The following is an 11,872-nucleotide window of genomic DNA, read 5'->3' as shown; positions in this document are numbered from 1 at the left end:
TAAGGTGACTAAGGTGTATAATTTAGTCAATGTTAAAATATCCCAGCTGAATATGTAGACACAACTTTAAAAGTTAGTCATATAAATTAACTCATTTTCATCTTATGCCCCCAAATTTTGGAATACTCTCCCAGCTGACATCAGGGAAGCAAAATTTGTTAGGTATTTTTAAATCTCATCTTAAAACTTTTTATTTCTGTCTTGCTTTTAGCTGATTTTTATTCTGTATTTTTGTGTTTCAATTCGGATTGTTGTGTTTGCTTGTGTTGTAAAGTGCTTTGAGAAAGTAGCCTTTTAAAGGCGCTATACTAAATAAAAATGTATTATTATTATTTGAACTATGGGTTAATTCCCCTGAAAAGTGGCTCTGAGGTGCTATCAAAACTTTTGTCTTAGCATCCTGGCCAGACTGACTTGCCAGCAATAGTACTTTGCGACAGAGCCATATGATTGTCTGACCAATGGAAGATGGAGAAGGGTTTGGGAAACCTTTCTTCATGTTTACAATTTGGTTTAGTGATGATAGTGGCACACACTTCAGCATGAAATACTTTCTTAAGGTTTGTAATGTTTTTCTTATGTTTTGAAGGCTTTTCAGGTGTCTTCCTTGGAGAAGCTGGATCAAACTCTGGCTTCCGGTTTAATGCGGAAAATGCCGACAGGAGGTTTCCAGGGCCTGCAGTGTGATCAGTCTCCTGCTGGAGGTAAGGGCTTCTCTAGTTCTGTATAGCTCCTTTAACCCATTTTAGGTCCACTGTTTTCAGATAGCCAAATCTAGAGCAGCACAAAACAACTAAAGCTACCAGCACTTTATTTTACAGGCTGTTATAGATATGAATAAATTATGAAGGGAAGCTGCCTCACCCAACAGAAGTGCATTACTGTGCACTTGTTCCTTTGTGTGCTTTCCTGCCCACTTTCATACGTGTACAGTATGACCCAGATCCACTGCAGTTTAACACAGAGGAATTGTCAAAATGTTATTCATTCAACTTTATTCATGTCCCCCAAGGGGCAATTAGTTTTGCAGCAAGACATACAAACAAACATAAAAAGCACAAAAATAATACGAAAACAGAAGCCTAATAATACAATTTACAACCTCACCCACTCAATATACAGTGGGTACGGAAAGTATTCAGACCCCCTTAAATTTTTCACTCTTTGTTATATTGCAGCCATTTGCTAAAATCATTTAAGTTAATTTTTTTTCCTCATTAATGTACACACAGCACCCCATATTGACAGAAAAACACAGAATTGTTGACATTTTTGCAGATATATTAAAAAAGAAAAACTGAAATATAACATGGTCCTAAGTATTCAGACCCTCTGCTCAGTATTTAGTAGAAGCACCCATTTGATCTAATACAGCCATGAGTCTTATTGGGAAAGATGCAACAAGTTTTTCACACATGGATTTGGGGATCCTCTGCCATTCCCTCTTGCAGATCCACTCCAGTTCTGTCAGGTTGGATGGTAAACGTTGGTGGACAGCCATTTTTAGGTCTCTCCAGAGATGCTCAATTGGGTTTAAGTCAGGGCTCTGGCTGGGCCATTCAAGAACAGTCACAGAGTTGTTGTGAAGCCACTCCTTCGTTATTTTAGCTGTGTGCTTAGGGTCATTGTCTTGTTGGAAGGTAAACCTTAGTTCCAGTCTGAGGTCCTGAGCACTCTGGAGAAGGTTTTAGTCCAGGATATCCCTGTACTTGGCCGCATTCATCTTTCCCTCGATTGCAACCAGTCGTCCTGTCCCTGCAGCTGAAAAACACCCCCACAGCATGATGCTGCCACCACCATGCTTCACTGTTGGGACAGGTGATGAGCAGTGCCTGGTTTTCTCCACACATACCGCTTAGAATTAAGGCCAAAAAGTTCTATCTTGGTCTCATCAAACCAGAGAATCTTATTTCTCACCATCTCGGAGTCCTTCAGGTGTTTTTTAGCAAACTCCATGCAGGCTTTCATGTGTCTTGCACTGAGGAGAGGCTTCCGTCGGGCCACTCTGCCATAAAGCCCCGACTGGTGGAGGGCTGCAGTGATGGTTGACTTTCTACAACTTTCTCCCATCTCCCGACTGCATCTCTGGAGCTCAGCCACAGTGATCTTTGGGTTCTTCTTTACCTCTCTCACCAAGGCTCTTCTCCCCCGATAGCTCAGTTTCTTGTGATATTTCAGTTTTTCTTTTTTAATAAATCTGCAAAGATGTCAACAATTCTGTGTTTTTCTGTCAATATGGGGTGCTGTGTGTACATTAATGAGGAAAAAAAATTAACTTAAATGATTTTAGCAAATGGCTGCAATATAACAAAGAGTGAAAAATTTAAGGGGGTCTGAATACTTTCCGTACCCACTGTATATATTAACCACTAACCATTACCTACATTTAGCATGAATATTGCAGTAGGAATAAATGAGCATCTGTAACGATTACTCTTCACTAAAGGAATTCTAAGCCGCAAACCAGAAGGTAAAAACTCAAACTCAGAGTACAGGGGATGATCACTGGCCGATAAAATGGGGTTGGCTTTCCGCATCACCTGTCTATTATACAGGTCAGTAAGACTACTCTGCACAGTACCTAAATTTTTTTTGCTAACCTTTGTTATTCTGGACAAAGCATTTTTAGCCTTAACACTAAGATTGCCATACCAACATATTATAGAAAATGTTAAAATGGACTCAATGTAAGATTTATAAAAAAGGGACATAAGAGTCTTATCCACATGAAATTTTGACAATTTGCGAAGACAATATAGTCGTTATTGTGCTCTCTTACCAATCATCTCCGCATTGGCTACAAATTTCAACTTATTATCAATCAAACTGCCAAGATTCCACAACTTCAATTGCCTGTCCCTTAATAACAGTATTCTGAATAACAGTAGATTTATGTCTAAAATCAATGAGCATTTCTTTTGGCTTTGCAACATTTAGTTGCAAGAACGCTCTATCACACCAATGAACAAAATCATTGACTACAGGACTGTGACCATTTTCATCAGAATGAAGAAGACTAACTATAACAGGATCATCGGCGTATTTTAAAATAAACCTGTTATCATGTTGACTACAACAATCATCAGTATAAAGAATGTAAAGAAGGGGAGAAAGTTTTGATATCTCAAACAGTTTGGCCATGGCGAGGCAAAGAAATTATGGCGAGAAATGATAAACAGGAAGTGTCTAATAACTGCTGCACACATTGTCTTATGACATTGAAACTTCAGCAGTTTGTTCGCTGTATAAGCCCGATCACATAGATGTGACTATTAGGAGTCAAAGTTATAGCGCCACCAACTGGAAGCAGGAAGTGTGTCATTTTCAAAATGTTTTAAATTCAGCATCTTATTTTTACTAAATTTGCTTCAAACTTCAACAGAATGATGTAAAAACACAGCCGATGTAAAACTGGGATGAGATTATTGATATATTAAATAGTGTTGCCATGGCAACATGTCAAACTTTACTATTCATTTACTGTGTTTTTGAGGCAGATAACATGCTTAGAATTTCATGAAAAAAAGGGCGTGGAAGAGGCACTCTATAGCGCCACCTTTTGAGGGGGGGGGGGGGGTTAGTTTTAGCTACAGTTACCAAACTCTGTACATATATTGTTCTCATGAAGCTGGACAACTTTCTAATTTACAGTCATCAGCTACGGCCAACAGGAAGTCTGCTATTTTGATTCGAATGTGGATTTTTGGAAAAATATGGCTGTGAATTAATACATACTAGTCCTCTGAAAATCATGGAATTCACACCAAACTTTGTCAGCATGATTGCAAAACATTGAGGAACTTAAATTGCGAACGGATTGTGGATATCTTGAACGAAGTTGCCATGGTGATTTATTCAAATAACAGTAAAAAAGGAAACAGTAATTATCTTATATTTTTAAAGTGCATTATCCAAACTCTTCAAAACTTTTAATATATAAAGAACAAGTCATTCTGAGGAAACATGCTTAGTTTCATGAATTTATAATGTTCTAAAGGCTAACAAAAAAAAAAAAAAACTATCAGACATCTGATCTCACTCTACCTCTATGTGTGTGTGTGCGGGGGTTGACAGAGAGAGAGGGGGGGGGGTCTATTTACACTCTTTATGGTTTAAGGGTCTATTCATTTATATCTGTGTGATTTTGTCTGCATTACAGCTTAAGAAATAACTTAGGCCTTATCCTTTTCTGACAGTTTTAGGGACAAAAAAAATCCTAGAACCAGTTAATTTGTAGCGCACTGACAACATAATTTTATATAATTAGGTTAATAATTATGTTAATTACAACATAAAAAGATCTAAAGATACATACACGTGGACTTTTACATTTTGGTGCTGCAAATAATAATTTGACACTTATTTGAGTGACCTATGACATCCTGTGACATGACATTCATCTGAATTTACATCATCTCATAGATGTGACTGTTGTGATTCTAAAACAAAAAGTAACTGTAAAAAAAAAGATAGCAGTAATTTTCTTATATCTTTAAAAATGCATTATCCAAACTCTTCGAAACTTGTTACTAGGGCTGGAGAATAATTCAATATCAATATGTATCACGATATAATTTTTTTCAATAACGGTGATATGATTTTTAAACACATTTCCGATATTTCGATATACTCTAAAGGCTAACAGAAAATTACAAAACTATCAGACATCTGATCTCACTCTACCTCTATGTGTGTGTGTGCGGGGGTTGACAGAGAGAGAGGGGGGGGGTCTATTTACACTCTTTATGGTTTAAGGGTCTATTCATTTATATCTGTGTGATTTTGTCTGCATTACAGCTTAAGAAATAACTTAGGCCTTATCCTTTTCTGACAGTTTTAGGGACAAAAAAAATCCTAGAACCAGTTAATTTGTAGCGCACTGACAACATAATTTTATATAATTAGGTTAATAATTATGTTAATTACAACATAAAAAGATCTAAAGATACATACACGTGGACTTTTACATTTTGGTGCTGCAAATAATAATTTGACACTTATTTGAGTGACCTATGACATCCTGTGACATGACATTCATCTGAATTTACATCATCTCATAGATGTGACTGTTGTGATTCTAAAACAAAAAGTAACTGTAAAAAAAAAGATAGCAGTAATTTTCTTATATCTTTAAAAATGCATTATCCAAACTCTTCGAAACTTGTTACTAGGGCTGGAGAATAATTCAATATCAATATGTATCACGATATAATTTTTTTCAATAACGGTGATATGATTTTTAAACACATTTCCGATATTTCGATATACATTACCAGTGTTTCCCATACATTGATTTATTTGTGGTGTTTGATTAAGTTGAATAAACATGAGCACTGCACATTTCAAAATCATAACACGGCGCCAGCTACGGAATTGTGTCACCACCAGCAATAAGAATTCACTCACACTACACTAGGGTGACCATACGTCTTTTTTCCCCGGACATGTCCTCTTTTTGGACCTACAAAAATGCGTCCGGCCGGGATTTCTTAATTGCCCAAAATGTCCGGGATTCGGCTGTGTTCTTAATCCCACTCCGGCTGAATCTCTGACCATTGCCTCCTGCTTCCGCAACATGTGTTTCGCTCCCGCGATTTTCGTGTCCACTCCTTTAAACATTCTAATATTGTGTATAATTTTGGTGCATCAGGGAGCCGCTCTCAGGATGCGGTGTATTTACATATTTTTGAATGAGCGTTTGCGCTGTTTACTTTCACTTTCGATTTCGCGATCAGACACACTCTTTGTAAAGGGAGCACATCTAACAAGATCAGATATTTGTCAATGAGCTCAGGATCTGTTGAGCAGCAAATACTCCAGCATGGTCTTGTCAGTCATCTCTCCTTATTCTCGACCTGTGATCAGTCAAAGCTGACTCCGGTAGCTCTTGTTGGATGCAGGGTTGCCAAGTCTGTGTTTTCTCCACATAATTGGGTTACTTTTAAACTGTTGCCATGGGTCGATTTTCCCAAGTGGGTTAAAGGTTTGAAATATTGCATGAATTACATTTGACTGAAATGCTTGTATTGAAACATGTTGCATTTTACCTATGATAAAACTTTCATGGACTTCTACATTAACTGTTCCCTCCTGGTGGAATGACCTGCCCAACTCAATCCAAGCAGCCGAGTGTTTATTGTCTTTGTTTTATCATTCAAAACGTTTATATGTTCTGTTTACTCAGTTACAGATATAATATGATGCCTTTGTCCATATAAGGGATTTCCTTGAGGGTCATGAGTTCTCTACTTCTGTGACTGGATATGTGGATTTTCTGTGCGAGGGCGCCCTCTGGCGACCAGTATGAATGAAACAGACATCATGTGTTTATAGCGCTAATGACCAATCCATCATTTTTGAGGGGAATTTTTATTTATTTATTTATTTATTTATTAATTTTTTAATAAGTATTGGTTCAGGCACTGTTTAGGCACCGGAACGGTTTTAAAAATATCGATTTGACACCGTTATCGAAAAAAAACCAAACGATACCCAACCCTAGTTATAGTCATAGCGCCACCAGCTGGCAGAAGGAAGTTTGGCACATAAAAATTACTTTGACATATTCCTCCTTTATTTTCCAATTTAAATGCATATTGCCCACCATTCGCTGTTTTCCTAAAGCTACTGGGTGGTGGTGAGCTTTCAACGCTGCTTGCAGCTTTAATTTAAATTGAGCTCTTTTAATAAGATCTACACTGTAAAACATGAAAATGTACTGATTGAAAATCACTTTCTTTGGTGCAGTACTCTAAGAAAATATTTTTTTGAAGTTGTAAATAAAACAAAGATTATTAGACTATGTTTTAAAATATTATTGCCATTTTCTACTTAAACATAATTTACATTTTTAAGTAGAAATTTGTTCTTCCCTTTTCCAGAGTGTCATTCAGAGGACATTCCTACTCTCCTACATTTTGCGGCCCAGCATGGATTGCGAGACCTGGCCAGTGCTTTGCTGCAGTGTCCTGGATCCCGGCAGGCCCTTAAGATCCCCAACAGCCATGGACACACACCACTGGATCTTGCACACGTACATGGACACAACCAGCTCTATATACTCCTGCAAGAGTCATTGGTGAGTAAAAGTTCTGAAGCATAATTATTTCATACATCTTTTATAACCTGTCCAACTTTTATAACCCAAACTCATACAATTAGAAGCATCACTGGAAAGCAAAGGTCAATAAAACACACCAGTTTCAGCCGTTACAAGAGTTTATGCAACATATACATATACATATGTTATAACAAAATCCAACTCTTACCCCTCATGTTCTGTTGAGCTTGACTTTACTTTTTTTTTTTTTTTTGGAGGGGGGGTTTCCAATTATGTATACTGTATATAAAGATAATATTAGTAATTTTAAAATTAACCTCATTTTCACTTCAAATTGTTCTGATAAATTCTTCTCTCCTCCACTAAAACTGCTCTAACGCTTTCACTGGTGAGTCCCCCCAGAGTTGTCACGTCCATGGTCAGCTCTGTGTTCCTGTCTTGTGTTTTTCTCCTCATGTGCTCTCCATGACCTAGTTTTCCCTTGTGTATTTCATGCCCTTATTTGGTTCTTCCTGTTCCTATTCCTATTGAGTTCCATTTGTTTCAGCTGTGTCTTGTTAATTCCCTTGTTCAGTTCCGTTTACTTCAGCCCAGTGTTTCCTGTGTCTAGCGTCCTGTGTTAAACGTAATTCCCGGTGCTATGCGTGTTTCTTTGTGGTTTCGATAAATAAAGACTGTATTTATGGGAATTCTCCTACGACTCCTTGTCTCCTCGCTCCACTCCTGTGAAACGTGACAGAACACCGGACCTATACAAGATGACAGAGGCTGAGGACAGGCTGTGGTGTTTGCGGCAGGCTGGTCGGAGGTTGGAGAGATATGTGGAGGAATTCCTTGAGCTTTTTAACTGGGTGAGCTGGCACAACGCCGCTCTTGGTGTGTGTTTCCAGCTGGGGCTGGACGATGATACGATCCGCTGCGATCTCCCCACGTGTGATGTTCCCCTGATCGAGCTGATTGGTCTCGTCCTTTATTTAAACAGTTCCGATTACGAAGTGGAAGAAGTAAAGGAAAATTTAAAGTCTCCTCGTCCAGCCCCCTCTGAAACAAGTCATGTCTCCCCAGCTCACCCCACGCCAGGTACCCCTATATACCTCACCAGCGGCTCCGACCACCTGCCCAACCTAAGGCACCCCCGAGTTCTCTGAAGCTCCTTCCTGGTCCTCAGCCCAGAGCCGCCAACCGCTGCACTCTCAAGCCTCCTTCACCGCTGCTCAAAAAAGGAGAATGCGGAGGAAGCCCCTGAGTCTGCTCCAGGGTTGGCTCCAGCCCCTATTCCCGCGTCCAGCCCAGAGGGGGCTCATGTTCCCATGTTAAGCCCAGAGAGGGCTCCTGTTCCCAAGCCAAGCCCAGAGAGGGCTCCCGTTCCCACGTCTAGCCCAGATAGGGCTCCTGTTCCCGAGTCATGCCCAGAGAGGGCCCCTGTTTCCAAGTCAAGTCCAGGGAGGGCCGCTGCTCCTACGTCAGGCCCACGGAGGGCCTCAGGAACCGAAATTTCCCCCAAGGAATTTTTTTGGAGGGGCTATAGAGCTCCGGCCGTAGAGGTCGGGCTCAGTGCCGAGGCCAAGGCCACGGAGGCCGCTCCGCTATGGCCCCATGAACTGTCTGCTCCGCCATGGCCCATTGAACTGTCTGCTCCGCCATGGCCCCCTAGTCTGCCTGCTCCGCCACGGCTCCCTAGTCTGCCTGCTCCGCCATGGCTCCCCAAACTGTCTGATCCACCATGACATCTAGAGCTGCCTGATCCGGTACCGCCCTGGAGGCCATCCGTCTCACGTAAGCCTGTCCGTAGAGGCCTCCAGAGCGCCCACCCCCCTCCCTGTTGGATGTTACGAGGCGCGTGGACGTGCCTTCTGGGAGGGGGAGGTAATGTCACGCCCATGCTCTGTCTTCCTGCCTTGTGTTTTTCTCCTCATGTGCTCTCCATGACCTAGTTTTCCCTTGTGTGTTTCATGCCCTTATTTGGTTCTTCCTGTTCCTGTTCATATTGAGTTCCATTTGTTTCAGCTATGTTTTGTTAGTTCCCTCGTTCAGTTCCGTTTACTTAAGCCCAGTGTTTCCTGTGTCTAGCATCCTGTGTTAAACATCAGTCTCGGTGCTACGTGTGTGTTCCTTCTGGTTTCAATAAATAAAGACTGTATTTATGGTGATTCTCCTACGTGCTTCTCGTTCCTCGCTCCAACACAGTAGCAGTCGTGACAAGAGTGAGTTTTTTTTAGGCGACCTTTATTTTAGAATGTTTCCCCTTATTGTTTCCATGGCGATGTGTCATGCTTGTCACATGACACACCGCGGCCACAATAACACTGTATGACAGATGGATCGCTTTTATTTCGTTTTTTTCTTCAAAATATTTTTTAATTATTATTTTGTTTATATATATATACAGTGGTGTGAAAAAGTGTTGGCCCCAAAACTGCATGTTGTGTTCACTTGTGTTATCTTTTACTAATATTTAAATTTGTTTGATGATCTGAAACATTAAAGTGTGACAAACATGCAAAAAAATAAGAAATCAGGAAGGGGGCCAACACTTTTTCACACCACTGTGTATATATATTATATATATTTTTTTTTTTTTTTGAAAATATTTATAAACTTGCTTACCATATCATCAACTATCTGATATTCCAATTGAGTGTGTTTTGTCGTTTAAAAACCGTTCTAAATTTTCTTGATCGTGATCTATACCGTGAGATGGGTGCCGCCATGTTTGTTCACGCTACAGTTCAGAGATTCCTGTCAGTCAGATTTACCACACGTAAATTCATCAATTTCTCCCGAAATACATGCAAATAAGTGGCCGGTGAACTGGGAGAAGTATAGAGTGAACTTTATAGTTACTTACACTATGTGTATATGATATTAATAAAACACATCATCAAATTATATTTGAATGGATTGTTATTGCTGCTTCCATAAACATCTGTGTGTATTGTACGAACTCTAAATGTATTGTTTTACTAGTACTTATGTGTATTTAAATGTCTGAAACCTAAAATAAACATTATGTGGTTAAAACACTGCATAGTTGTGATTATATGACAGTGCAGCGGCGTCTCAGCGTCAGCCAAAGCGTGACAATGCAGTTTGAATTTGGCAGTTATGTGACGTCACTGAACGTTCTAAATCCCATATGTGGGACCATACTCCCAGGGGCACGGAATAAAAATCCCATATGTGGGACCGTACCGCTCAGCAGGCTAACAGATATTTGAGGGGAAAAAAAGACAAAAAGAAACCCAGTGCATGCAGCATCAGTTACTTCATACTTCAATATTAGTAATTTCAAAATTAACCTAATTTTCACTTCAAATTCATCTGACATCCCTCTGCTTTAACACAAAACAGACATGCACTTTTCATAAAAGTAACAGTTATGCAATATAGTAACATGGTTTCTGTTCGTTTGGGGTCCATTTGACCTCAGCAAAAAGACATAATAAAAAAATGCAAAAAACTACTACAATTTGTAGAAATGTCCTGCTACAAAATATTTACTAATCAAAGAATCATAGGACATGAACATTTAATGCATTTGTTTTTTTTATATCTGGAGTCTCGGAAACCCCAAAAGAGTAATATATAGTACAGTCATGAAACTCTAGATGGCGCAGGCTGACGGGTTGTTAGTCTTCACTCTGATTTCAGTGCATTATTGCGTTCGTCAGATTTACATTTTTAAACTAGAAAACATACAAGTAAAACTACGCGCAGATTATTTGCGTGAGGATTAATTATAAAGCATGTCTTGTTCATATTACAGCAGTAGCATTAGCAGCAGCAGCAAGCAGTGCTCCTAGTTCATGTATGTGAGAATACAACATCAAAGTGTCACGGATTTTAGAACATTAAAGTGAATTGGGGATTACCTTATTTGCCCGAAATCTCTAATGCTTTTAATATCTTCTGTGGGCATTCATTTTTACATTAACCGAGAACGGATCGCTTTCAGATGCACACCTCACTAGTGGGGTCGGTTTGCAGTTGGCGTTTCACAGTTCAAGGTGAACCCGTATAACTGTCTTTCATATACGTCATACTGTCAACAACCTTACCTAATTAACCATAACAACTTAATGAACAACAGAAAATAATATACCCGCTCGTACGTTTTATTCAAAAGGACTTACAATTGCTGAAGTTTCAGTGACTAAAAATGGATGGTATGTGAACTCTTCAAGTGAATAGGCATCATTTGCGTTTTGTTTATTTAAAAGGGGCTTATAGCAATTCTAAGTATATTTGTGCAACTGTAGCAGCAGTATGCATAGTTATTCAGATCGCATGTAGCAAATTTAGTGGCAGCAGCATGCATAGCAAATTCATATGCATTGTTAGAAATAATATTAGCAGCAGGAAGTCAAAATATTGTTGCTAATATAGCAGCGGCTGCAGAAAGTACTTTTAGTTGCTTGAAATTTCAGTGATAATGCATGGGGTAAGTAACTCTTTAAAGTGAAATAGGCATTTTATTTCTTTGCTTATTTAACAGGGCTTATAGTAGATTTTGTGAACTCTTCAAAGCGAAATAGGCATTATTTGATTGCGTTTGCTTGGTAATAAAACGTAACAGGGCTTACAGTAGATTTTGTGAACTCTTCAAAGCGAAATAGGCATTATTTGATTGCGTTTGCTTGGTAATAAAACGCTTATAGCAATTATAGCAAGTACTTTTGTGCAGCTGTAGCAGAAGTATGCATAGCTATTCAGATCACTAGTTTAGTGAATTTTAATAACAGCAGCACGCATAGCAAAATTCAGACGCAATGTTAGAAATATTAGCAGCAGTCTGCATGGCAATCCAATTAT

General features: G+C 39.2%; 1 protein-coding gene across 1 annotated transcript in view; it reads left to right on the top strand.

The window, feature by feature from the left end:
- LOC107743946 (B-cell scaffold protein with ankyrin repeats-like) overlaps positions 1-11,872 on the top strand; it is a 138,416-nt gene that overhangs the window by 69,768 nt on the left and 56,776 nt on the right. Inside the window, exons 6-7 of the mRNA XM_016557407.1 lie at positions 590-704; positions 6,882-7,078. Coding sequence (XP_016412893.1) covers positions 590-704; positions 6,882-7,078 — 312 coding nt within the window. The remainder of the gene's footprint in view (positions 1-589; positions 705-6,881; positions 7,079-11,872) is intronic.

The sequence above is a fragment of the Sinocyclocheilus rhinocerous genome, unplaced genomic scaffold (genome assembly GCF_001515625.1).
Source record: "Sinocyclocheilus rhinocerous isolate Xijiao unplaced genomic scaffold, SAMN03320098_v1.1 scaffold1549, whole genome shotgun sequence".
In the NCBI taxonomy this organism is placed as follows: Eukaryota; Metazoa; Chordata; class Actinopteri; order Cypriniformes; family Cyprinidae; genus Sinocyclocheilus; species Sinocyclocheilus rhinocerous.
Note: the sequence above shows the minus strand (reverse complement) of the source record. Positions and strands in the feature narration are given on the sequence as shown.